Here is a 27,967-nt window from a genome sequence, read left to right on the forward strand (position 1 = left end):
TCTACCACTGTGTTCTGGGTTGGTTCTACCACTGTGTTCTGGGTTGGTTCTACCACTGTGTTCTGGGTTGGTTCTACCACTGTGTTCTGGGTCGGGGTTGGTTCTACCACTGTGTTCTGGGTTGGTTCTACCACTGTGTTCGGGGTTGGTTCTACCACTGTGTTCTGGGTTGGTTCTACCACTGTGTTCTGGGTTGGGGTTGGTTCTACCACTGTACTCTCCCTAACAGCCCTGTTTCTCTGTGTGTTCCCAGATGCTCTTCCTGGGATGGAGGGCCAGGGCCACTATGAGGAGGACAACTTTGACTTTGGGACCTCAGGGGCAAACAACAACATGGATAATGGAGGCTCCCAGAACCTCACCAAGCTCACCACGGCCAACATGGACGACATGGACAACTATTACAACTTTGGGAAGGATACAGCTAACTACAACACGTCTTGAGCAGCAGGAGAATAGTGTTAATGGACTACAGACCATTAGACACCATGGATTAATGGAGAAGAGACCATGGGTTAATGGTGGACTAACTGCAGACCATTGGTCAATGGTGAACTAACTACAGACCATGGGTTATTGGTGGACTAACTACAGACCATGGGTTATTGGTGGACTAACTACAGACCATGGGTTATTGGTGGACTAACTACAGACCATGGGAAAACAGAAAGGAAAATGTCACACTGCTGCTCATGCTCCCAGCTGATATTTATTTATAATGTTTCCACCCTTAGGTCTTCATCAGGTATCCAGGACCTAATGGTGGAAACATTGTTATAAATAAATATCTGGTAGCACGAGCAGCAGTGTGACGTTTTCCTTTCTGTTTTCCATGAGTTTACCTAGAACTCCAGCACCTGTGGAGACAACATGGCTGCCGTGCTGTGGCAGTGAGAGAGACTGGGTTAGAGCGTGCTGTGGCAGTGAGAGAGACTGGGTTAGGGCGTGCTGTGGCAGTGAGACTAGGTTAGGGCGTGCTGTGGCAGTGAGAGAGACTAGGTTAGGGCGTGCTGTGGCAGTGAGACACAGAGGGGGGGTCATGGACACTTTAAGAACCAGAACTGACCTGTCCTGATGGAGGGGCAGGACATGCACTTCAACAGCCAATTCGCTCCACCCGTCTCTGATAGGAGTGACTCTGAGACTGACGATTGGGTCTAGGAGTCCTTTGGGATATTCTACCAGACATGATTGGTCTAGAAGTCTTTGGGATATTCTACCAGACATGATTGGTCTAGAAGTCTTTGGGATATTCTACCAGACATGATTGGTCTAGAAGTCTTTGGGATATTCTACCAGACATGATTGGTCTAGAAGTCTTTGGGATATTCTACCAGACATGATTGGTCTAGAAGTCTTTGGGATATTCTACCAGACATGATTGGTCTAGAAGTCCTTGGGATATTCTATCAGACATATAGTGACAGATCTAAACTCTGATACGTTGTGGTATGGAACTGTATCAGCACTCAGAAATCAGTTTTACACAGAAACATCTTACCTGCCATGGAATCATTCACCAATCAGTATGTTTTGACAGAAGGCCGTGCCAGATGCAGTATAACTCTGATCTTAGATCCAACTAGACACACTGTATACAGCGCCTTCAGAAAGTCTTCACACCCCTGGACTTTTTACACATGTTGTGTTACAGCCTGAATTTAAAATGGATTCAATGTCACTGGTCTACACACAATAATACCCCATAATGTCAAGGTGAATTTATGTTTGTAGAATTTTTTTTATGAGAAGCTAAAATGTCTTGAGTCAGTAAGTATTCAACCCCTTTATTATGGCCAGCCTAAATAAGTTCAGGAATACACATTTGCTTACCAAGTTGCATGGACTCAGTCTGTGTGCAATAATACTGTTTAGCATGTTTCTTGAATGACTACCTTATCTCTGTACCCCACACATACAGATAATTGTAAGGTCCCTCAGTCGAGCAGTGAATTTCAAACACAGATACAACCACAAAGACCAGAGAGGTTTTCCAATGCCTTGCAAAGAAGGGCACCTATTGGTAGATGGGTCAAATAAAAAAGCAGACATTGATTATCTCTTTGAGCATGGTGAATTTTTTAATTACACTTTGGATAGCATATCAACACACCAAGTCACTACAAAGATGCAAGCGTCCTTCCTAACTCAGTTGCAGGAGAGGAAGGAAATCACTCAGGGATTTCACCATGTGGCCAATGGTGACTTTAAAACAGTTAAGAGTTTAATGGCTGTGATAGAAAACTGAGGATGGATCAACAACATTGTAGTTACTCCACAATACTAACTTGAATGACAGAGTGAAAAGAAGGACGCCTCTACAGAATACAAATATTCTAAAACGTGCATCCTTTTGTAAGGCACTAAAGTAAAACTACAAAACATATGTCAAAGACATTAACACTTTGTATTCAGGACATAAAGTTATGTTAGGGGCACATCCAATACAACACATCACTGAGTACCACTCTCCATATTTTCAAGCATGGTGGTGACTGCATCATGTTATGGGTGTGCTTTTCATCATTAAGGACTGGGGAGGTTTTCAGGATAAAAAAGAACCGAATGGAGCTAAGCACAGACAAAATCCTAGAGGAAGACCTGGTTCAGTCTGCTTTCCAACAGACACTGGGAGATGAATTCACCTTTCAGCAGGACAAAAACTTAAAATACAAGGCCAAATATACACTGAACAAAAATATAAACGCAACATGCTACAATTTCAAAGATTCTACTGAGTTACAGGTCATAAGGAAATCAGTCAATTGAAATAAATTAATTAGACCCTAATCTATGGATTTCACATGACTTGAAATACAGATATACATCTGTTGGCCACAGGTACCTTAACAAAAAGGTGGATGGATCAGAAAACCAGTCAGTATCTTTTTTTTTACCCTTATTTAACTAGGCAAGTCAGTTAAGGACACATTCTTATTTTCAATGACTGCCTAGGAACAGTGGGTTAACTGCCTGTTCAGGGGCAGAACGACAGATTTGTACCTTGTCAGCTCGGCGATTTGAACTTGCAACCTTTCTGTAACTAGTCCAACACTCTAACCACTAGGCTACCCTGCCGCCCATTTGGTGTGACCCCCATTTGCCTCAAGCACTGCAACACATCTCCATCGCATAGAGTTGATAAGGCTGTTAATTGTGACCTGTGGAATGTTGTGCCACTCCTCTTCAATGGCTGTGTGCAGTTGCTGGATATTGGCAGGAACTGGAACACACTGTCATACACGTTGATACAGAGCATCCCAAACATGCTCAATTAGTGACATGTCTGGTGAGTATGCAGGCCATGGAAGAACTGGGACATTTTCAGCTTCCAGGAATTGTGTTCAGATCCATGTGACATGGGGCTGTGCATTATAATACTGAAACACGAGGTGATGGCGGTGGATGAATGGCACGACAATGGGCCTCAGGATCTCATCACGGTATCTCTGTGCATTATAATACTGAAACACGAGGCGGTGGATGAATGGCACGACAATGGGCCTCAGGATCTCATCACGGTATCTCTGTGCATTAAAATTGCCATCGATAAAATGCAGTTGTGTTCATTATCCATAGTTTATGCCTGCCCATACCATAACCCCGCCGCCACCATGGGGTACTCTGTTCATCAGCAAACCTCTCGTACACTCGACGCCATACACACTGTCTACCATCTGCCCGGGACAGTTGAAACTGGGATTAATCCATGAAGAGCACACTTCTCCAGCGTGCCAATGACAATTGAAGGTGAGCATTTTCCCACTGAAGATGGTTACGACGCCGAACACGCAGATGAGCTTCCCTGAGACAGTTTTTGACATTTTGTGCAGAAATTCTTCGGTTGTGCAAACCCACAGTTTCATCAGCTGTCCAGCTGGCTGGTCTCAGACAATCCCGCAGGTGAAGAAGCTGGTTATGGAGGTCCTGGGCTACAGTGGTTACACGTGGTCTGCGGTTCTGAGGCTGGTTGGACGTACTGCCAAATTCTCTAAAACTACGTTGAAGGCGGCTTATGGTAGAAATTAACATTAAATTATCAGGCAACAGCTCTGGCGGACATTCTTGCCGTCAGCATGCCAATCGCACGCTCCCTTAAAACTTGAGACTTCTTGGCATTGTGCTGTGTGACAAAACTGCACATTTGTGTGGCCTTTTATTGTCCCCAGCACAAGGGGTACCTGTGTAATGGTCATGCTGTTTCATCAGCTTCTTGATTTGCCACACCTGTCAGGTGGATGGATTATCTTGGCAAAGGATAAATGCTCACTAATGGATGTCAACAAATTAGTGCACAACATTTGAGTGAAATAAGCTGTTTGTGTGAAACAGTATGAAACATTTCTGGGATGTTTTATTTCAGCTCATTAAACATGGGACCAACACTTATCTATTTTTGTTCAGTATACATTTGAGTTGCTTACCAAGATGACATGGAATGTTCCTGTGTGGCCTAGTTACAGTTTTTACTTAAAACTACTTGAAAATCTATGGCAAGACCTTAAAATGGCAGTCTAGCAATGATCAACAACCAACTTGACAGAGCTTGAAGAATTAAAAAGCTCTTAGAGACTTACCCAGAAAGACACAGGTGTAATCGTTGCCAAAGGTGATTCTAACATGTATTGACTCAGGGGGTTGAATACTTATCTAATCACAATATATTAGTGTTTTATTTTTCTTTCTTTTTTACAGATGTTAGAATTTTTCTTCCACTGTGACGGAGTATTTTGTGTAGATCGTTGACAAAGAAATGACAATTAAATCCATTTTAATCCCACTTTGTAAAACAACCAAATCTGAAAAGAGTCCAGAGGTACTTTCTATTAGACATTGATACATATAACCGGTTTGAATGATCTTCACAACATGTCTGTTCTGCAGCATGGAGGAGCACAGGAACAGTCTTCTATGAGCTGATCTGGAGTCAGGTCTATACTTCCCAAAGTGACTGCTGTCTGCTGTTTGCTGGCTAATACTACAACATGTTGCTGATGTGTAACCACTTACAGTACTGTCTCCTTACTCTACAAACAAACCTTTTCCCCCACCTTGTTTCACTTGGTTTAGCTTGACATTCAGACCAGATCTGGACCGGGCTACCTGAGACGGTACGACCAGATCTGGACCGGGCTACCTGAGACGGTACGACCAGATCTGGACCGGGCTACCTGAGACGGTACGACCAGATCTGGACCGGGCTACCTGAGACGGTACGACCAGATCTGGACCGGGCTACCTGAGACGGTACGACCAGATCTGGACCGGGCTACCTGAGACGGTACGACCAGATCTGGACCGGGCTACCTGAGACGGTACGACCAGATCTGGACCGGGCTACCTGAGACGGTACGACCAGATCTGGACCGGGCTACCTGAGACGGAACGACCAGATCTGGACCGGGCTACCTGAGACGGTACGACCAGATCTGGACCATTCCATTGGCCCTAAAGTGTCCCGGAGCACTGGGCGAGTTAAAACTAATTCACCCTCTCTCTGGTTCTGTTTTGGGGAACACCTGCCCCCCCATCCTACTATGCAGGGAGCCTTGATTCACACTAAAACTAAAACCCTGGTATAGTTGTTTTTTGGAATGAAGAAAATCCAACTGAAACCTCACATTACTATTTAATAAAGGTTCTTTGGTTTCTGTTTTTCAGTCTTGTTTTAATCTGTCTGCATTCTGTAATTCCTCAAACTGAACTTTTGTTGTAATGACTAGACAGTATGTTTCAACCTTGTAAGTTAGTACAGTATATAACCCTATTGTGCTCCCATATCATACAGTCAAAGAGTCTAACTGCTTCTGTGGTCTAATCATGTCTTTCTAACCCTGGAATTGTTTAGCCCAGTCTGTGATGTCATGTTTCAGTTGGAATCTACTTGTGCCTCCATGTCGCCACCTGCTGTACAGACAACACAGTAGGAACAGCTTTCTGAATCTTGCCTGTGAAAGAATCTGTGGCCCTCCATTAGTGGTACAGTGACTCCCGGACGTCAGAGGAAGTTCACCTTTACCTTCCCTGGGCTGGAAGATCAGCCGCCTCTGTCCATTTGATAAATAGTTCAATAAAAAACTTGAATAGCCACCAATGAATATTCAAATGAAACTTGGTGTAGTGTGAACACCACAGTGTGGAGTCCAAAGGTGTTAAGGAGCGCTGCCATCCCTCCCTGAGATGCTCATTGCTGTCAGCGTCCTACAGTGTGGAGTCCAAAGGTGTTAAGGAGCGCTGCCATCCCTCCCTGAGATGCTCATTGCTGTCAGCGTCCTACAGTGTGGAGTCCAAAGGTGTTAAGGAGTGCTGCCATCCCTCCCTGAGATGCTCATTGCTGTCAGCGTCCTACAGCGTGGAGACGTCCTACAGTGTGGAGTCCAAAGGTGTTAAGGAGCGCTGCCATCCCTCCCTGAGATGCTCATTGCTGTCAGCGTCCTACAGTGTGGAGTCCTAAGGTGTTAAGGAGTGCTGCCATCCCTCCCTGAGATGCTCATTGCTGTCAGCGTCCCACAGTGTGGAGTCCAAAGGTGTTAAGGAGCGCTGCCATCCCTCCCTGAGATGCTCATTGCTGTCAGCGTCCTACAGTGTGGAGTCCTAAGGTGTTAAGGAGCGCTGCCATCCCTCCCTGAGATGCTCATTGCTGTCAGTGTCCTACAGTGTGGAGACGTCAGCGCCCTACAGCTTGGAGTCCAAAGGTGTTAAGGAGCGCTGCCATCCCTCCCTGAGATGCTCATTGCTGTCAGCGTCCTACAGTGTGGAGTCCAAAGGTGTTAAGGAGCGCTGCCATCCCTCCCTGAGATGCTCATTGCTGTCAGCGTCCTACAGTGTGGAGTCCTAAGGTGTTAAGGAGCGCTGCCATCCCTCCCTGAGATGCTCATTGCTGTCAGCGTCCTACAGTGTGGAGTCCTAAGGTGTTAAGGAGCGCTGCCATCCCTCCCTGAGATGCTCATTGCTGTCAGCGTCCTACAGTGTGGAGTCCAAAGGTGTTAAGGAGCGCTGCCATCCCTCCCTGAGATGCTCATTGCTGTCAGCGTCCTACAGCGTGGAGACGTCAGCGTCCTACAGCGTGGAGACGTCAGCGCCCTACAGCGTAAAGACGTCAGTGTCCTACAGCGTGGAGACGTCAGTGTCCTACAGCGTGGAGACGTCAGCGTCCTACAGCGTGGAGACGTCAGCACAGCGTAGAGACAGTGACCATACATACCCCAACCAGAAGCCATGGATTACAGGCAACATCCACACTGAGCTAAAGGCTATAGCTGCCACTTTCAAGTAGCAGGACTCTAATCCTGAAGCTTATAAGAAATTCCAAAATCCCTGACGAACCATCAAACAGGCAAAGCGTCAATATAGGACTAAGATCGTACTACACTGGCCCCGACTTTCATAGAATGTGGCAGGGCTTGCAAACCATTACAGACTACAAAGGGAAGCACAGCCAAGAGCTGCCCAGTGACACGAGCCTACCTGATGAGCTAAACTACTTCTACGCTCTCTTCGAGACATATAAAATCATTCTAAAATATTCTAAAGCCAGGTTAACAAACAGATCACCGTACCTTCTCCACTATGCAATCTGGTTTCCAAGCTGGTCAAGGGTGCACCTCAGCCACGCTCAAGGTCCTAAACGATATCATTACCACCAACGATAAAAGACAGTACAGTGCAGCCGTCTTCATCGACCTGGCCAAGGCTTTCGATTCTGTCAATCACCGCATTCTTATCGGCAGACTCAATAGCCTTGGTTTCTCAAATGACTGCCTCGCCTGGTTCACCAACTACTTCTCAGATAGAGTTCAGTGTGTCAAATCGGAGGGCCTGTTGTCCGGACCTCTGGCAGTCCCTATGGGGGTGCCACAGGGTTCAGTTCTTGGGCCGACTCTTTTCTCTGTATATATCAATGATGTCGCTCTTGCTGCTGGTGAGACGACACCATTCTGTATACATCTGGCCCTTCTTTGGACACTGTGCTAACAAACCTCCAAACGAGCTTCAATGCCATACAACACTCCTTCCAAGGCCTCCAACCGCTTTTAAATGCAAGAAACTAAGTGCATGCTCTTCAACCGATTGCTGCTCGCAGCCCGACTAGCATCACTACTCCGGACGGTTCTGACTTAGAATATGTGGACAACTACACATACCTAGGTGTCTATAAACTCTCCTTCCAGACTCACATTAAGAATCTCCAATCCAAAATTAAATCTAGAATCGGCTTCCTATTTCACAACGAAGCCTCCTTAACTCATGCTGCCGAACATACCCTCGTAAAACTGACTATCCTGCCGATCATTGACTCCGGTGATGTCATTTATAAAATAGCCTCCAAAACTCTACTCAGCAAACTGGATGCAGTCTATCACAGTGCCATCTGTTTGGTCACCAAATCCCCATTCACCACCCACCACTGCGACCTGTATGCTCTCGTTGGCTGACCCTCACTACATATTCGTCGCCAAACCCACTGGCTCCAGGGCATCTATAAGTCTATGCTAGGTAAAGCTCCACCTTATCTCAGCTCACTGGTCACCATAGCCACACCCACCCGTAGCACGCGCTCCAGCAGGTATATTTCACTGGTCATCCCCAAAGCCTATTCCTCCTTTGGCCGCCTTTCCTTCCAGTTCTCTGCTGCCAATGACTGGAGTGAATTTCAAAAATCACTGAAGCTGGAGTCTTACATCTCCCTCTCTAACTTTAAGCATCACCTGTCAGAGCAGCTTGCCGATCACTGTACCTGTACACAGCCAATCTGTAAATAGCCCACCCAACTACCCCCATATTGTTATTTATCCTCTTGCTCTTCTGCACCCCAGTATCTACTTGCACATCATCATCTGCACATCTATCACTCCAGTATTAATGCTAAATTGTGTTTATTTTGCCTCTATGGCCTATTTATTGCCTTACCTCCCTACATTTCTACATTTGCACACACTGTACATAGATTTTTCTATTGTGTTATTGACTGTACGTTTGTTTATGTGCAAACGTACAGTCAACTCTGTGTTGTTGTTTTTGTCGCACTGCTATGCATTATCTTGGCCAGGTCGCAGTTGTAAATGAGAGCTTGTTCTCAACTAGCCTACCTGGTTAAATAAAGGTGGGAAAAAAATAACATGCATGAGAGCACCAGCTGTTCCAGACGACTGTGTGATCACGCTCTCCGTAGCTGATGTGAGTAAAATCTTTAAACGGGTCAACTTTCACAAGGCCGCAGGGCCAGATGGATTGTCAAGACGTATACTGCGAGCATGCGCTGACCGGCAAGTGTCTTCACTGACATTTTCAACCTCTCCCTGTCCGAGTCTGTAATACCAACATGTTTTAAGCAGACCACCATAGTCCCTGTGCCCAAGAACACTAAGGTAATCTGCCGAAATGACTACTGACCCGTAGCACTCACGTCTGTAGCCATGAAGTGCTTTTAAAGGCAACACCATTATCACTTCAACACCATTATCCCAGAAACCCTCGAGCCACTCCAATTTGAATACCGCCAACAGATCCAGAGATGATGCAATCTCTATTGCACTCCACATTGCCCTTTCCCACCTGGACAAAAGGAACACCTATGTGAGAATGCTATTCATTGACAACAGCTCAACGTTCAACACCATTGTACCCTCAAAGCTCATCAATAAGCTAAGGACCCTGGGACTAAACACCTCCCTCTGCAACTGGATCCTGGACTTCCTGACGGGCCTGCCCCCAGGTGGTAAGGGTAGGTAACAACACATTTGCCATGCTGATCCTCAACACAGGGGCCCCTCATGGGTGCGTACTCAGTCCCCTCTTGTACTCCCTGTTCACTCATGACTGCATGGCCAGGCTTGACTCCAACACCATCATTAAGTTTGCCGATGACACAACAGTGGTAGGCCTGATCACCGACAACAACGAGACAGCCTATAGGGAGGAGGTCCGAGACCTGGCCGTGTGGTGGTAGGACAACAACCTCTCCCTCAACGTGATCAAGACAAGGCAGAAGGAGGACCGAGCACGCCCCTATTCTCATCGACGGGGCTGTCCACATTCCTTGGTGTCCACATCACCAACAAACTAACATGACAGCACACCAAGAGAGTTGTGAAGAGGGCACGACAAAATCTATTCCCCCTCAGTAGACTGAAAAGATTTGTCATGGGTCCTCAGATCCTCAAAAGGTTCTACAGCTGCAAAATCGAGTTCATCCTGACTGGTTGCATCACTGCCTGGTATGGCAGCTGCTCGGCCTCCGACCGCAAGGCACTTCAGAGGGTTGTGCATACGGCCCAGTACATCACTGGGGCCAAGCTTCCTGCCATCCAGGACCTCTATATCAGGCAGTGTCAGAGGAAGGCCCTAACAATTGTCAAAGACTCCAGCCACCCCAGTCATAGACTGTTCACGGCAAGCGGTACCGGAGCGCCAAGTCTAGGTTCAAGAGGCTTCTTAAAAGCTTCTACCCCCAAGCCATAAGACTCCTGAACAGCTTCTACCCCCAAGCCATAAGACTCCTGAACAGCTTCTACCCCCAAGCCATAAGACTCCTGAACAGCTTCTACCCCCAAGCCATAAGACTCCTGAACAGCTAATCAAATGGCTACCCAAACTATTTGCACTGCCCCCCTTTTCAGGTTGCTGGTACTCTGATATTATCTATGCATAGTCACTTTAATAACTCTACCTACATGAACATATTACCTCGACTAACCGGTGCCCCCGCACATTGACTCTTTACCGGTACCACCTGTATATAGTCTCGCTATTGTTATTTTACTGATGCTCTTTAATTACTGGTTCCTGTTATTTCTTATTGTTATTCATATTTTTTAAACTGCGTTGTTGGATAGGGGCTTGTAAGTAAGCATTTCACTAAGGTCTACACTAGGGTTAGGGTTAGGGGTTAGGGTTAGGTTTAGGGTTCCTGGTCTACAGGAATACCTGTTGTATTCGGCGCATACAATTTGATTTGAGACGTCAGTACAGCGTAGCGACGTCAGCAGCCTACAGTGTAGAAGTCTTTGATTTGAGACGTCAGTACAGCGTAGCGACGTCAGCAGCCTACAGTGTAGAAGTCTTTGATTTGAGACGTCAGTACAGCGTAGCGACGTCAGCAGCCTACAGTGTAGAAGTCTTTGATTTGAGACGTCAGTAGCGACGTCAGCAGCCTACAGTGTAGAAGTCTTTGATTTGAGACGTCAGTACAGCGTAGCGACGTCAGCAGCCTACAGTGTAGAAGTCTTTGATTTGAGACGTCAGTACAGCCTAGCGACGTCAGCAGCCTACAGTGTAGAAGTCTTTGATTTGAGACGTCAGTACAGCGTAGCGACGTCAGCAGCCTACAGTGTAGAAGTCTTTGATTTGAGACGTCAGTACAGCGTAGCGACGTCAGCAGCCTACAGTGTAGAAGTCTTTGATTTGAGACGTCGGCACAGCGTAGCGACGTCAGCAGCCTACAGTGTAGAAGTCTTTGATTTGAGACGTCGGCACAGCGTGGGGACGTCGGCACAGCGTGGGGACGTCGGCACAGCGTGGGGACGTCGGCACAGCGTAGCGACGTCAGCAGCCTACAGTGTAGAAGTCTTTGATTTGAGTAGTAGGCACAGCGTGGGGACGCCGGCACAGCGTGGAGACGCCGGCACAGCGTGGGGACGCCGGCACAGCGTGGGACGCCGGCACAGCGTGGGGACGCCGGCACAGCGTGGGGACGCCGGCACAGCGTGGGGACGCCGGCACAGCGTGGGGACGTCGGCACAGCGTGGGGACGTCGGCACAGCGTGGGACGCCGGCACAGCGTGGGGACGCCGGCACAGCGTGGGGACGCAGCTGGGGACGCCGGCACAGCGTGGGGACGCCGGCACAGCGTGGGGACGCCGGCACAGCGTGGGGACGCCGGCACAGCGTGGGGACGTCGGTGTCGGTAGCCTACAGTGTAGAAGTCTTTACATGGAAACTGATGACTGTACATACTGCATTTATTGAGAATTATTCTGAATTTTATACAACATTCAAGAGTAATCTACGCTTAATTGAAATGGTTGTTTTAAATTGATCCCTGGTATTGATCTCATTATATGAATAATAGGTTATTAATCATATGAATCCAGAATGTATTGGACCACAGACAAGAAAATAAAATGATTTGACAAATCTCCCCTGTCAATGGGAAGGCAGAGAAACACACTATTAGTAACACATCTGATTGGCACAAATAGTCCATAGCACAAACTGTCAGGAAAATATTAAACGTGTTCCCTTCAAACAGGATACACAGCTAATTGAAATATTGGGGTCAAAACAAGTTAGGTTAACACTACATAAACAAGGTCAAAAACTTGTACGGATGCAATTTTTTTGATTGTCTGTTTTGTACTAGGGTTAATGTAATTTAAAAATATATATTTTAAAGGCAAGTCAATTAAGAACAAACATAGACACCACAACACTACATAGAGAGAGACACCACAACACTACATAGAGAGAGACACCACAACACTACATAGAGAGAGACACCACAACACTACATAGAGAGAGACACCACAACACTACATAGAGAGAGACACCACAACACTACATAGAGAGAGACACCACAACACTACATAGAGAGAGACACCACAACACTACATAGAGAGAGACACCACAACACTACATAGAGAGAGACACCACAACACTACAGAGAGAGACACCACAACACTACATAGAGAGAGACACCACAACACTACAGAGAGACACCACAACACTACATAGAGAGAGACACCACAACACTACATAGAGAGAGACACCACAACACTACATAGAGAGAGACACCACAACACTACATAGAGAGAGACACCACAACACTACATAGAGAGAGACACCACAACACTACATAGAGAGAGACACCACAACACTACAGAGAGACACCACAACACTACATAGAGAGAGACACCACAACACTACATAGAGAGAGACACCACAACACTACATAGAGAGAGACACCACAACACTACATAGAGAGAGACACCACAACACTACATAGAGAGAGACACCACAACACTACATAGAGAGAGACACCACAACACTACATAGAGAGAGACACCACAACACTACATAAAGAGAGACACCACAACACTACATAAAGAGAGACACCACAACACTACATAGAGAGAGACACCACAACACTACATAGAGAGAGACACCACAACACTACAGAGAGACACCACAACACTACAGAGAGACACCACAACACTACATAGAGACACCACAACACTACATAGAGAGAGACACCACAACACTACATAGAGAGAGACACTACATAGAGAGAGACACCACAACACTACATAGAGACACCACAACACTACATAGAGAGAGACACCACAACACTACATAGAGAGAGACACTACATAGAGAGAGACACCACAACACTACATAGAGAGAGACACCACAACACTACATAGAGAGAGACACCACAACACTACATAGAGAGAGACACCACAACACTACAGAGAGACACCACAACACTACAGAGAGAGAGACACCACAACACTACATAGAGACACCACAACACGACATAGAGAGACACAACACTACATAGAGAGACGCAACACTACATAGAGACACCACAACACTACAGAGAGACACCACAACACTACACAGAGACACCACAACACTACAGAGAAACACCACAACACTACATAGAGACAACACAACACTACATAGAGAGAGACACCACAACACTACATAGAGACACCACAACACTACACAGAGAAACAACACTACATAGAGACACCACAACACTACATAGAGAGAGACACCACAACACTACACAGAGAACCACCACAACACTACATAGAGAGAGACACCACAACACTACACAGAGAAACAACACTACATAGAGACACCACAACACTACACAGAGAAACACCACAACACTACATAGAGACACCACAACACTACATAGAGACACCACAACACTACATAGAGACACCACAACACTACAGAGAGACACCACAACACTACATAGAGACACCACAACACTACATAGAGACACCACAACACTACAGAGAGACACCACAACACTACATAGAGAGACACAACACTACATTTACATTTAAGTCATTTAGCAGACGCTCTTATCCAGAGCGACTTACACTACATAGAGAGAGACACCACAACACTACATAGAGAGAGACACCACAACACTACATAGAGAGAGACACCACAACACTACAGAGAGACACCACAACACTACATAGAGAGACACAACACTACATAGAGACACCACAACACTACATAGAGAGACACAACACTACATAGAGACAACACAACACTACATAAAGAGAGACAACACTACATAAAGAGAGACACCACAACACTACAGAGAGACACCACAACACTACAGAGAGACACCACAACACTACAGAGAAACACTACAGAGAAACACCACAACACTACAGAGAGAGAGACACCACAACACTACAGAGAGACACCACAACACTACAGAGAGACACCACAACACTACAGAGAAACACCACAACACTACAGAGAAACACCACAGAGAGACACCACAACACTACATAGAGACACCACAACACTACATAGAGACACCACAACACTACAGAGAAACACCACAACACTACAGAGAAACACCACAGAGAGACACCACAACACTACAGAGAGACACCACAACACTACAGAGAGACACCACAACACTACAGAGAGACACCACAACACTACAGAGAAACACTACAACACTACAGAGAAACACTACAGAGAGACACCACAACACTACAGAGAGACACCACAACACTACAGAGAAACACCACAACACTACAGAGAAACACTACAGAGAGACACCACAACACTACAGAGAGACACCACAACACTACAGAGAAACACTACAGAGAGACACCACAACACTACAGAGAGACACCACAACATGGCAGCAACACAGATCTAAGGTAGTGTTAGTTTGTTTTGTGGTGGTGGCGTTGTCCTCCTCTTCACTTGCCCAGAGCCTTGTCCAGGTTGAGACCTAACCCTAACGGAGGAGAGACCTAACCCTAACGGAGGAGAGACCTAACCCTAATGGAGGAGCAACACTGATCTAAGGTAGTGTTAGTTTGTTTTGTGGTGGTGGCGTTGTCCTCCTCTTCACTTGCCCAGAGCCTTGTCCAGGTTGAGACCTAACCCTAACGGAGGAGAGACCTAACCCTAACGGAGGAGAGACCTAACCCTAACGGAGGAGAGACCTAACCCTAACGGAGGAGAGACCTAACCCTAACGGAGGAGAGACCTAACCCTAACGGAGGAGAGACCTAACCCTAACGGAGGAGAGACCTAACCCTAACGGAGGAGAGACCTAACCCTAATGGAGGAGCAACACTGATCTAAGGTAGTGTTAGTTTGTTTTGTGGTGGTGGCATTGTCCTCCTCTTCACTTGCCCAGAGCCTTAAACAGGTTGAGACCTAACCCTAACGGAGGAGAGACCTAACCCTAATGGAGGAGAGACCTAACCCTAACGGAGGAGAGACCTAACCCTAACGGAGGAGAGACCTAACCCTAACGGAGGAGAGACCTAACCCTAATGGAGGAGAGACCTAACCCTAACGGAGGAGAGACCTAACCCTAATGGAGGAGAGACCTAACCCTAACGGAGGAGAGACCTAACCCTAACGGAGGAGAGACCTAACCCTAACGGAGGAGAGACCTAACCCTAATGGAGGAGCAACACTGATCTAAGGTAGTGTTAGTTTGTTTTGTGGTGGTGGCGTTGTCCTCCTCTTCACTTGCCCAGAGCCTTGTCCAGGTTGATCCTGATGGCGTCCAGAAAGTCTGATGTGTTGACGTAATGTTCATTCAGCTTGCAGCTGCAAAATCACATGACAGGTTGGATTAGACACTTTGATGAACTAGGCAGGTGTGTACGACAACACTAAGGGCTCTATTCAATCTGATTGCGGGTTATAGGGTTAGGGTTAGGGTTATAGGCATTGCGGCTTTTCAAGGGAATTTCCGATTGAGCCAACATATGCACTGTTTACCATGAATGTTTTTTTGGCAAACCTGGGAACATTGCCTTTAAAGCTGCATAAGGGGAAACAGCGCCACTGTTCACCCCAGCACATAGTTATTGTTTTTGAATGTAGATGAAATAGAGGAGAGACCAGAATTGTGGTAATGTAGATGAAACGGAGGAGAGACCAGCATTGTGGTAATGATGATGAAACGGAGGAGAGGAGAGACCTAACCCTAACGGAGGAGAGGAGAGACCTAACCCTAACGGAGGAGAGGAGAGACCTAACCCTAACGGAGGAGAGACCTAACCCTAACGGAGGAGAGGAGAGACCTAACCCTAACGGAGGAGAGGAGAGACCTAACCCTAACGGAGGAGAGGAGAGACCTAACCCTAACGGAGGAGAGGAGAGACCTAACCCTAACGGAGGAGAGGAGAGACCTAACCCTAACGGAGGAGAGGAGAGACCTAACCCTAACGGAGGAGAGGAGAGACCTAACCCTAACGGAGGAGAGGAGAGACCTAACCCTAACGGAGGAGAGGAGAGACCTAACCCTAACGGAGGAGAGGAGAGACCTAACCCTAACGGAGAGGAGAGGAGAGACCTAACCCTAACGGAGGAGAGGAGAGACCTAACCCTAACGGAGGAGAGGAGAGACCTAACCCTAACGGAGGAGAGGAGAGGAGAGACCTAACCCTAACGGAGGAGAGGAGAGGAGAGACCTAACCCTAACGGAGGAGAGGAGAGACCTAACCCTAACGGAGGAGAGGAACCTAACCCTAACGGAGGAGAGGAGAGACCTAACCTAACGGAGGGAGGAGAGACCTAACCTAACGGAGGAGAGGAGAGACCTAACCCTAACGGAGGAGGAGAGGAGAGACCTAACCCTAACGGAGGAGGAGAGGAGAGACCTAACCCTAACGGAGGAGAGGAGAGACCTAACCCTAACGGAGGAGGAGAGACCTAACCCTAACGGAGGAGAGACCTAACCCTAACGGAGGAGAGGAGAGACCTAACCCTAACGGAGGAGAGGAGAGACCTAACCCTAACGGAGGAGGAGAGACCTAACCCCTAACGGAGAGAGAGGAGAGGAGCCTAACCCTAACGGAGGAGAGGAGAGACCTAACCCTAACGGAGGAGAGGAGAGACCTAACCCTAACGGAGGAGAGGAGAGACCTAACCCTAACGGAGGAGAGGAGAGACCTAACCCTAACGGAGGAGAGAGAGAGACCTAACCCTAACGGAGGGAGGGAGACCTAACCCTAACGGAGGAGGAGGAGAGGAGAGAGACCTAACCCTAACGGAGGAGAGGAGGAGACCTAACCCTAACGGAGGAGAGGAGAGACCTAACCCTAACGGAGGAGAGGAGAGGAGAGACCTAACCCCTAACCCTAACGGAGGAGAGGAGAGACCTAACCCTAACGGAGGAGAGGAGAGACCTAACCCTAACGGAGGAGAGAGAGGAGACCTAACCCTAACGGAGGAGAGGAGAGACCTAACCCTAATGGAGGAGAGGAGAGACCTAACCTAACGGAGGAGAGAGGAACCTAACCCTAACGGAGGAGAGGAGAGACCTAACCCTAACGGAGGAGAGGAGAGACCTAACCCTAACGGAGGAGAGGAGCGACCTAACCCTAACGGAGGAGAGGAGAGACCTAACCCTAACGGAGGAGAGGAGAGACCTAACCCTAACGGAGGAGAGGAGAGGAGAGACCTAACCCTAACGGAGGAGAGGAGAGGAGAGACCTAACCCTAACGGAGGAGAGGAGAGACCTAACCCTAACGGAGGAGAGGAGAGACCTAACCCTAACGGAGGAGAGGAGAGACCTAACCCTAACGGAGGAGAGGAGAGACCTAACCCTAACGGAGGAGAGGAGAGACCTAACCCTAACGGAGGAGAGGAGAGACCTAACCCTAACGGAGGAGAGGAGAGACCTAACCCTAACGGAGGAGAGGAGAGACCTAACCCTAACGGAGGGGAGGAGAGACCTAACCCTAACGGAGGAGAGGAGAGACCTAACCCTAACGGAGGAGAGGAGAGACCTAACCCTAACAGAGGAGAGGAGAGACCTAACCCTAACGGAGGAGAGGAGAGACCTAACCCTAACGGAGGAGAGGAGAGACCTAACCCTAACGGAGAGGAGAGGAGAGACGGAGGAGAGGAGAGACCTAACCCTAACGGAGGAGAGGAGAGACCTAACCCTGACGGAGGAGAGGAGAGACCTAACCCTAACGGAGGAGAGGAGAGACCTAACCCTAACAGAGGACGGAGGAGGACCTAACCTAACGGAGGAGAGGAGACCTAACCCTAACGGAGGAGAGGAGAGACCTAACCCTAACGGAGGAGAGGAGAGACCTAACCCTAACGGAGGAGAGGAGAGACCTAACCCTAACGGAGGAGAGGAGAGACCTAACCCTAACGGAGGAGAGGAGAGACCTAACCCTAACGGAGGAGAGGAGAGACCTAACCCTAACGGAGGAGAGGAGAGACCTAACCCTAACGGAGGAGAGGAGAGACCTAACCCTAACGAGAGGAGAGGAGAGACCTAACCCTAACAGAGGAGAGGAGAGACCTAACCCTAACGGAGGAGAGGAGAGACCTAACCCTAACGGAGGAGAGGAGAGACCTAACCCTAACAGAGGAGAGGAGAGACCTAACCCTAACGGAGGAGAGGAGAGACCTAACCCTAACGGAGGAGAGGAGAGACCTAACCCTAACGGAGGAGAGAGAGACCTAGACCCCTAACGGAGGGAGGAGAGACCTAACCCTAACGGAGGAGAGGAGAGACCTAACCCTAACGGAGGAGAGGAGAGACCTAACCCTAACGGAGGAGAGGAGAGACCTAACCCTAACGGAGGAGAGGAGAGACCTAACCCTAACGGAGGAGAGGAGAGACCTAACCCTAACGGAGGAGAGGAGAGACCTAACCCTAACGGAGGAGAGGAGAGACCTAACCCTAACGGAGGAGAGGAGAGACCTAACCCTAACGGAGGAGAGACCTAACCCTAACGGAGGAGAGGAGAGACCTAACCCTAACGGAGGAGAGGAGAGACCTAACCCTAACGGAGGAGAGGAGAGACCTAACCCTAACGGAGGAGAGGAGAGACCTAACCCTAACGGAGGAGAGGAGAGACCTAACCCTAACGGAGGAGAGGAGAGACCTAACCCTAACGGAGGAGAGGAGAGACCTAACCCTAACGGAGGAGAGGAGAGACCTAACCCTAACGGAGGAGAGGAGAGACCTAACCCTAACGGAGGAGAGGAGAGACCTAACCCTAACGGAGGAGACGGAGGAGAGGAGAGACCTAACCCTAACGGAGGAGAGGAGAGACCTAACCCTAACGGAGGAGAGGAGAGACCTAACCCTAACGGAGGAGAGGAGAGACCTAACCCTAACGGAGGAGAGGAGAGACCTAACCCTAACGGAGGAGAGGAGAGACCTAACCCTAACAGAGGAGAGGAGAGACCTAACCCTAACGGAGGAGAGGAGAGACCTAACCCTAACGGAGGAGAGACCTAACCCTAACGGAGGAGAGACCTAACCCTAACGGAGGAGAGGAGAGACCTAACCCTAACGGAGGAGAGGAGAGACCTAACCCTAACGGAGGAGAGGAGAGACCTAACCCTAACGGAGGAGAGACCTAACCCTAACGGAGGAGAGACCTAACCCTAACGGAGGAGAGACCTAACCCTAACGGAGGAGAGGAGAGACCTAACCCTAACGGAGGAGAGGAGAGACCTAACCCTAACGGAGGAGAGGAGAGACCTAACCCTAACGGAGGAGAGGAGAGACCTAACCCTAACGGAGGAGAGGAGAGACCTAACCCTAACGGAGGAGAGGAGAGACCTAACCCTAACGGAGGAGAGGAGAGACCTAACCCTAACGGAGGAGAGGAGAGACCTAACCCTAACGGAGGAGAGGAGAGACCTAACCCTAACGGAGGAGAGGAGAGACCTAGAGACGGAGGAGAGGAGAGACCTAACCCTAACGGAGGAGAGGAGAGACCTAACCCCTAACGGAGGAGAGGAGAGACCTAACCCTAACGGAGGGAGGAGAGGAGAGACCTAACCCTAACGGAGGAGAGGAGAGACCTAACCCTAACGGAGGAGGAGAGGAGAGACCTAACCCTAACGGAGGAGAGGAGAGACCTAACCCAAACGGAGGAGAGGAGAGACCTAACCCTAACGGAGGAGAGGAGAGACCTAACCCTAACGGAGGAGAGGAGAGACCTAACCCTAACGGACGGAGGAGAGGAGAGACCTAAGAGACCTAACCCTAACGGAGGAGAGGAGAGACCTAACCCTAACGGAGGAGAGGAGAGACCTAACCCTAACGGAGGAGAGGAGAGGAGAGACCTAACCCTAACGGAGGAGAGGAGGAGAGGAGAGACCTAACCCTAACGGGAGGAGGAGAGGAGAGACCTAACCCTAACGGAGGGAGGAGGACGGAGGGAGGAGACCTAACCCTAACGGAGGAGAGGAGAGACCTAACCCTAACGGAGGAGAGGAGAGACCTAACCCTAACGGAGGAGAGGACCTAACCCTAACGGAGACCTAGACCTAACCCTAACGGAGGAGAGGAGAGACCTAACCCTAACGGAGGAGAGGAGGACCTAACCCTAACGGAGGGAGAGGAGAGACCTAACCCTAACGGAGGGAGGAGAGACCTAACCCTAACGGAGGAGGAGAGACCTAACCCTAACGGAGGAGAGGAGAGACCTAACCCTAACGGAGGAGAGGGAGAGACCTAACCCTAACGGAGGAGAGGAGAGACCTAACCCTAACGGAGGAGAGGAGAGACCTAACCCTAACGGAGGAGAGGAGAGACCTAACCCTAACGGAGGAGAGGAGAGACCTAACCCTAACGGAGGAGAGAGACCTAACCCTAACGGAGGACCTAACCCTAACGGAGGAGAGGAGAGACCTAACCCTAACGGAGGAGAGGAGAGACCTAACCTAACGGAGGAGAGGAGAGACCTAACCTAACGGAGGAGAGGAGAGACCTAACCCTAACGGAGGAGAGGAGAGACCTAACCCTAACGGAGGAGAGGAGAGACCTAACCCTAACGGAGGAGAGGAGAGACCTAACCCTAACGGAGGAGAGGAGAGACCTAACCCTAACGGAGGAGAGGAGAGACCTAACCCTAACGGAGGAGAGGAGAGACCTAACCCTAACGGAGGAGAGGAGAGGAGCGACCTAACCCTAACGGAGGAGAGGAGAGACCTAACCCCAACGGAGGAGAGGAGAGACCTAACCCTAACGGAGGAGAGGAGAGACCTAACCCTAACGGAGGAGAGGAGAGACCTAACCCTAACGGAGGAGAGGAGAGACCTAACCCTAACGGAGGAGAGGAGAGACCTAACCCTAACGGAGGAGAGGAGAGACCTAACCCTAACGGAGGAGAGGAGAGACCTAACCTAACCCTAACGGAGGAGCGACCTAACCCTGACGGAGGAGAGGAGAGACCTAACCCTAACGGAGGAGAGGAGAGACCTAACCCTAACGGAGGAGAGGAGAGACCTAACCCTAACGGAGGAGAGGAGAGGAGAGACCTAACCCTAACGGAGGAGAGGAGAGACCTAACCCTAACGGAGGAGAGGAGAGACCTAACCCTAACGGAGGAGAGGAGAGACCTAACCCTAACGGAGGAGAGGAGAGACCTAACCTAACGGAGGAGAGGAGAGACCTAACCCTAACGGAGGGAGAGGAGAGACCTAACCCTAACGGAGGAGAGGAGAGACCTAACCCTAACGGAGGAGAGGAGAGACCTAACCCTAACGGAGGAGAGGAGAGACCTAACCCTAACGGAGGAGAGGAGAGACCTAACCCTAACGGAGGAGAGGAGGAGACCTAACCCTAACGGAGGAGAGAGAGACCTAACCCTAACGGAGGAGAGAGAGGAGAGACCTAACCCTAACGGAGGGAGGAGAGACCTAACCTAACGAGGAGAGAGAGGAGCCCTAACCCTAACGGAGGGAGGAGAGACCTAACCCTAACGGAACCTAACGGAGGAGAGACCTAACCCTAACGGAGGAGAGGAGAGACCTAACCCTAACGGAGGAGAGGAGAGACCTAACCCTAACGGAGGAGAGGGAGAGACCTAACCCTAACGGAGGAGAGGAGAGACCTAACCCTAACGGAGGAGAGGAGAGAACGGAGAGAGGAGAGACCTAACCCTAACGGAGGAGAGGAGAGACCTAACCCTAACGGAGGAGAGGAGAGACCTAACCCTAACGGAGGAGAGGAGAGACCTAACCCTAACGGAGAGAGGAGAGACCTAACCCTAACGGAGGAGGAGAGACCTACCCTAACGGAGGGAGGAGGACCTAACCCCCTAACGGAGGAGAGACCTAACCTAACAGAGGAGAGGAGAGACCTAACGGAGGAGAGGAGAGACCTAACCCTAACGGAGGAGAGGAGAGACCTAACCCTAACGGAGGAGAGGAGAGACCTAACCCTAACGGAGGAGAGGAGAGACCTAACCCTAACGGAGGAGGGAGGAGAGGACGGAGGAGAGGAGAGACCTAACCCTAACGGAGGACGGAGGAGAGACCTAACCCTAACGGAGGGAGGAGAGACCTAACCTAACGGAGGAGAGGAGAGACCTAACCCTAACGGAGGAGAGGAGAGACCTAACCCTAACGGAGGAGAGGAGAGACCTAACCCTAACGGAGGAGAGGAGAGACCTAACCCTAACGGAGGAGAGGAGAGACCTAACCCTAACGGAGGAGAGGAGAGACCTAACCCTAACGGAGGAGAGGAGAGACCTAACCCTAACGGAGGAGGAGGAGAGACCTAACCCTAACGGAGGAGAGGAGAGGAGAGACCTAACCCTAACGGAGGAGAGGAGAGACCTAACCCTAACGGAGGAGAGGAGAGACCTAACCCTAACGGAGGAGAGGAGAGACCTAACCCTAACGGAGGAGAGGAGAGACCTAACCCTAACGGAGGAGAGGAGAGACCTAACCCTAACGGAGGAGAGGAGAGACCTAACCTAACGGAGGAGAGGAGAGACCTAACCCTAACGGAGGAGAGGAGAGGAGAGACCTAACCCTAACGGAGGAGCGGAGAGACCTAACCCTAACGGAGGGAGGAGAGACCTAACCCTAACGGAGGAGAGGAGAGACCTAACCCTAACGGAGGAGAGGAGAGACCTAACCCTAACGGAGGAGAGGAGAGACCTAACCCTAACGGAGGAGACCTAACCCTAACGGAGGAGAGGAGGAGAGACCTAACCCTAACGGAGGAGAGGAGAGACCTAACCCTAACGGAGGAGAGGAGAGACCTAACCCTAACGGAGGAGAGACCTAACCCTAACGGAGGAGAGGAGAGACCTAACCCTAACGGAGGAGAGACCTAACCCTAACGGAGGAGAGACCTAACCCTAACGGAGGAGAGGAGAGACCTAACCCTAACGGAGGAGAGGAGAGACCTAACCCTAACGGAGGAGAGGAGAGACCTAACCCTAACGGAGGAGAGGAGAGACCTAACCCCTAACGGAGGAGAGGAGAGACCTAACCCTAACGGAGGAGAGGAGAGACCTAACCCTAACGGAGGAGAGGAGAGACCTAACCCTAACGGAGGAGAGGAGAGACCTAACCCTAACGGAGGAGAGGAGAGACCTAACCCTAACGGAGGAGAGGAGAGACCTAACCCTAACGGAGGAGGAGAGACCTAACCCTAACCCTAACGGAGGAGAGACCTAACCCTAACGGAGGAGAGGAGAGACCTAACCCTAACGGAGGAGAGGAGAGACCTAACCTAACCCTAACGGAGGAGCGACCTAACCCTAACGGAGGAGAGACCTAACCCTAACGGAGGAGAGACCTAACCCTAACGGAGGAGAGACCTAACCCTAACGGAGGAGAGACCTAACCCTAACGGAGGAGAGGAGAGACCTAACCCTAACGGAGGAGAGGAGAGACCTAACCCTAACGGAGGAGAGGAGAGACCTAACCCGGACGGAGAGAGACGGAGGAGGAGGAGACCTAACCCTAACGGAGGAGGAGAGACCTAACCCTAACGGAGGAGAGGAGAGACCTAACCCTAACGGAGGAGAGGAGAGACCTAACCCTAACGGAGGAGAGGAGAGACCTAACCCTAACGGAGGAGAGGAGAGACCTAACCCTAACGGAGGGAGGAGAGACCTAACCTAACCCCTAACGGAGGGAGGAGAGACCTAACCCTAACGGAGGAGAGGAGAGACCTAACCCTAACGGAGGGAGGAGAGACCTAACCCTAACGGAGGAGAGAACCCTAACGGAGACCTAACCCTAACGGAGGAGAGGAGAGAGACCTAACCCTAACGGAGGAGAGGAGAGACCTAACCCTAACGGAGGAGAGGAGAGACCTAACCTAACGGAGGAGAGGAGAGACCTAACCCTAACGGAGGAGAGGAGAGACCTAACCCTAACGGAGGAGAGGAGAGACCTAACCCTAACGGAGGAGGAGAGGAGAGACCTAACCCTAACGGAGGAGAGGAGAGACCTAACCCTAACGGAGGACGGAGGAGAGACCTAACCCTAACGGAGGAGAGGAGAGACCTAACCCTAACGGAGGAGAGGAGAGACCTAACCTAACGGAGGAGAGGAGAGACCTAACCCTAACGGAGGAGAGGAGAGACCTAACCCTAACGGAGGAGAGACCTAACCTAACCTAACGGAGGAGACCTAACCCTAACGGAGGGAGAGACCTAACCCTAACGGAGGAGAGGAGAGACCTAACCCTAACGGAGGAGAGGAGAGACCTAACCCTAACGGAGGGAGGAGAGAGACCTAACCCTAACGGAGGGAGGAGAGACCTAACCCTAACGGAGGAGAGGAGAGACCTAACCCTAACGGAGGAGAGGAGAGACCTAACCCTAACGGAGGGAGGAGAGACCTAACCCTAACGGAGAGAGGAGAGACCTAACCCTAACGGAGGAGAGGAGGAGAGACCTAACCCTAACGGAGGAGAGGAGAGACCTAACCCTAACGGAGGAGAGGAGAGACCTAACCCTAACGGAGGAGAGGAGAGACCTAACCCTAACGGAGGGAGGAGAGACCTAACCCTAACGGAGGAGAGGAGAGAGACCTAACGGAGGAGAGGAGAGACCTAACCCTAACGGAGGAGAGGAGAGACCTAACCCTAACGGAGGAGAGAGACCTAACCCTAACGGAGGAGGAGAGACCTAACCTAACGGAGGAGAGGAGAGACCTAAACCTAACGGAGGAGAGGAGAGACCTAACCCTAACGGAGGAGGAGAGGAGAGACCTAACCCTAACGGAGGAGAGGAGAGACCTAACCCTAACGGAGGAGAGGAGAGACCTAACCCTAACGGAGGAGAGGAGAGACCTAACCCTAACGGAGGAGAGGAGAGACCTAACCCTAACAGAGGAGAGGAGAGACCTAACCCCTAACGGAGGAGCGACCTAACCCTAACGGAGGAGCGACCTAACACTAACGGAGGAGAGACCTAACCCTAACGGAGGAGAGACCTAACCCTAACGGAGGAGAGACCTAACCCTAACGGAGGAGAGGAGAGACCTAACCCTAACGGAGGGAGGAGGAGGAGAGGAGAGACCTAACCCTAACGGAGGAGAGGAGAGACCTAACCCTAACGGAGGAGAGAGACCTAACCCTAACGGAGGGAGGAGAGACCTAACCCTAACGGAGGGAGGAGAGACCTAACCCTAACGGAGGAGAGGAGAGACCTAACCCTAACGGAGGAGAGGAGAGACCTAACCCTAACGGAGGAGAGGAGAGACCTAGGGAGGAGAGGAGAGACCTAACCCTAAACGGGAGACCTAACCTAACGGAGGAGAGACCTAACCCTAACGGAGGACCTAACGGAGGAGAGACCTAACCCTAACGGAGGAGAGGAGAGACCTAACCCTAACGGAGGAGAGGAGAGACCTAACCTAACGGAGGGAGGAGAGACGGAGGAGAGGAGAGACCTAACCCTAACGGAGGAGAGACCTAACCCTAACGGAGGAGAGGAGAGACCTAACCCTAACGGAGGAGAGGAGAGACCTAACCCTAACGGAGGAGAGGAGAGACCTAACCCTAACGGAGGGAGGGAGGAGAGGAGAGACCTAACCCTAACGGAGGAGAGGAGAGACCTAACCCTAACGGAGGAGAGAGGAGAGACCTAACCCCTAACGGAGGAGAGGAGAGACCTAACCCCTAACGGAGGAGACGGAGGAGAGAGACCTAACCCTAACGGAGGAGAGGAGAGACCTAACCCTAACGGAGGAGAGGAGAGACCTAACCCTAACGGAGGAGAGGAGAGACCTAACCCTAACGGAGGAGAGGAGAGACCTAACCCTAACGGAGGAGAGGAGAGACCTAACCCTAACGGACCTAACCCTAACGGAGGAGAGGAGAGACCTAACCCCAACGGAGGAGAGGAGAGACCTAACCCCAACGGAGGAGAGGAGAGACCTAACCCTAACGGAGGAGAGGAGAGACCTAACCCCCTAACGGAGGAGAGGAGAGACCTAACCCTAACGGAGGAGAGGAGAGACCTAACCCTAACGGAGAGAGAGGAGAGACCTAACCCTAACGGAGGGAGGGAGACCTAACCCTGACGGAGGAGAGGAGAGACCTAACCCTAACGGAGGAGAGGAGAGACCTAACCCTAACGGAGGAGAGGAGAGACCTAACCCTAACGGAGGAGAGGAGAGACCTAACCCTAACGGAGGAGAGGAGAGACCTAACCCTAACGGAGGAGGAGGAGAGACCTAACCCTAACGGAGGAGAGGAGAGACCTAACCCTAACGGAGGAGAGGAGAGACCTAACCCTAACGGAGGAGAGGAGAGGAGAGACCTAACCCTAACGGAGGAGAGGAGAGACCTAACCCTAACGGAGGAGAGGAGAGACCTAACCCTAACGGAGGAGAGGAGAGACCTAACCCTAACGGAGGAGAGGAGAGACCTAACCCTAACGGAGGAGAGGAGAGACCTAACCCTAACGGAGGGAGGAGAGGAGAGACCTAACCCTAACGGAGGGAGGAGAGACCTAACCCTAACGGAGGGGAGGAGAGACCTAACCCTAACGGAGGAGAGGAGAGACCTAACCCTAACGGAGGGAGGAGAGACCTAACCCTAACGGAGGGGAGGAGAGACCTAACCCTAACGGAGGAGCGGAGAGACCTAACCCTAATGGAGGGGAGGAGAGACCTAACCCTAACGGAGGGAAGGACAGACCTAACCCTAACGGAGTAGAGGAGAGACCTAACCCTAACGGAGGGAAGGACAGACCTAACCCTAACGGAGGAGCGAACTAACCTAACCCTAACGGAGGAGAGGAGAGACCTAACCCTAACGGAGGAGAGGAGAGACCTAACCCTAACGGAGGAGAGGAGAGACCTAACCCTAACGGAGACCTAACCCTAACGGAGGAGGAGAGACCTAACCCTAACGGAGGAGAGGAGAGGAGAGACCTAACCCTAACGGAGGAGAGGGAGAGACCTAACCCTAACGGAGGAGAGGAGAGACCTAACCCTAACGGAGGAGAGGAGAGACCTAACCCTAACGGAGGAGAGGAGAGACCTAACCCTAACGGAGGAGAGGAGAGACCTAACCCTAACGGAGGAGAGGAGAGACCTAACCCTAACGGAGGAGAGGAGAGACCTAACCCTAACGGAGGAGAGGAGAGACCTAACCCTAACGGAGGAGAGGAGGACCTAACCCTAACGGAGGAGAGGAGAGACCTAACCCTAACGGAGGAGAGGAGAGACCTAACCCTAACGGAGGAGAGGAGAGAGACCCTAACCCTAACGGAGGAGAGGAGAGACCTAACCCTAACGGAGGAGGAGAGAGACCTAACCCTAACGACCTAACCCTAACGGAGGAGAGGAGAGACCTAACCCTAACGGAGGAGAGGAGAGACCTAACCCTAACGGAGGAGAGGAGAGACCTAACCCTAACGGAGGGAGGAGAGACCTAACCCTAACGGAGGAGAGGAGAGACCTAACCCTAACGGAGGGGAGGAGAGACCTAAC

The 27,967-nt window shown here is 50.4% G+C and overlaps 3 protein-coding genes and 4 long non-coding RNA genes across 8 annotated transcripts in view; 3 read left to right on the forward strand and 4 right to left on the reverse strand.

Moving 5' to 3' along the window:
• znf710b (zinc finger protein 710b) overlaps window positions 1-2,060 on the forward strand; it is a 31,681-nt gene extending 29,621 nt beyond the window's left edge. The window contains 1 exon segment of the mRNA XM_052517329.1: window positions 254-2,060. Coding sequence (XP_052373289.1) covers window positions 254-444 — 191 coding nt within the window. The 3' untranslated portion in view covers window positions 445-2,060.
• Window positions 2,061-4,754: 2,694 nt separating this feature from the next.
• On the reverse strand, window positions 4,755-6,355 carry LOC127929367 (uncharacterized). Its single transcript, XR_008134666.1, has 2 exons — window positions 5,410-6,355; window positions 4,755-5,375 (listed from the first exon to the last, which is right to left on the reverse strand). It is a non-coding gene; the product is annotated as an uncharacterized LOC127929367 (long non-coding RNA).
• On the forward strand, window positions 6,160-6,877 carry LOC127929368 (uncharacterized). The gene is made up of 3 exons (XR_008134667.1): window positions 6,160-6,293; window positions 6,384-6,455; window positions 6,528-6,877. It is a non-coding gene; the product is annotated as an uncharacterized LOC127929368 (long non-coding RNA).
• Window positions 6,878-7,014: 137 nt separating this feature from the next.
• LOC127929375 (uncharacterized) lies at window positions 7,015-12,037 on the forward strand. The gene is made up of 3 exons (XM_052517336.1): window positions 7,015-7,170; window positions 11,188-11,762; window positions 11,812-12,037. The coding sequence occupies exons 1-3, from the start codon at window positions 7,015-7,017 to the stop codon at window positions 12,035-12,037; spliced, it is 957 nt and encodes a 318-aa protein (XP_052373296.1).
• The window catches only part of LOC127929364 (isocitrate dehydrogenase [NADP], mitochondrial-like), a 93,173-nt gene continuing 77,148 nt past the window's right edge, over window positions 11,943-27,967 (reverse strand). Inside the window, exons 11-13 of the mRNA XM_052517330.1 lie at window positions 15,609-15,834; window positions 12,754-15,542; window positions 11,943-12,655 (exon numbers count right to left, since the gene is read on the reverse strand). Coding sequence (XP_052373290.1) covers window positions 15,750-15,834 — 85 coding nt within the window. The 3' untranslated portion in view covers window positions 11,943-12,655; window positions 12,754-15,542; window positions 15,609-15,749. The remainder of the gene's footprint in view (window positions 12,656-12,753; window positions 15,543-15,608; window positions 15,835-27,967) is intronic.
• Window positions 18,132-26,666, reverse strand: LOC127929370 (uncharacterized). 2 transcript variants are annotated; one of them, XR_008134669.1, is made up of 3 exons: window positions 26,542-26,666; window positions 21,423-21,449; window positions 18,132-18,204 (listed from the first exon to the last, which is right to left on the reverse strand). It is a non-coding gene; the product is annotated as an uncharacterized LOC127929370 (long non-coding RNA). The 2 variants fall into 2 exon arrangements; XR_008134670.1 differs by having other exon boundaries at window positions 21,423-21,476.
• On the reverse strand, window positions 22,552-25,490 carry LOC127929371 (uncharacterized). Its single transcript, XR_008134671.1, has 3 exons — window positions 25,416-25,490; window positions 22,779-22,864; window positions 22,552-22,588 (listed from the first exon to the last, which is right to left on the reverse strand). It is a non-coding gene; the product is annotated as an uncharacterized LOC127929371 (long non-coding RNA).

Source organism: Oncorhynchus keta, unplaced genomic scaffold (assembly GCF_023373465.1).
Source record: "Oncorhynchus keta strain PuntledgeMale-10-30-2019 unplaced genomic scaffold, Oket_V2 Un_scaffold_6846_pilon_pilon, whole genome shotgun sequence".
Taxonomy (NCBI): Eukaryota; Metazoa; Chordata; class Actinopteri; order Salmoniformes; family Salmonidae; genus Oncorhynchus; species Oncorhynchus keta.

What these genes read in the sequence shown, in the direction of transcription:
- LOC127929375 (XM_052517336.1), top strand. Translation starts at nt 7,015, where the DNA reads ATGCTCATTGCTGTCAGCGTCCTACAGCGTGGAGACGTCAGCGTCCTA. An exon ending in GCGTCCTACAGCGTGGAGAC is followed by an intron (nt 7,171 to 11,187) that starts GTCAGCACAGCG and finishes TTGAGACGTCAG; the next exon opens with TACAGCGTAGCGACGTCAGC. An exon ending in CGTGGGGACGTCGGCACAGC is followed by an intron (nt 11,763 to 11,811) that starts GTGGGACGCCGG and finishes GTGGGGACGCAG; the next exon opens with CTGGGGACGCCGGCACAGCG.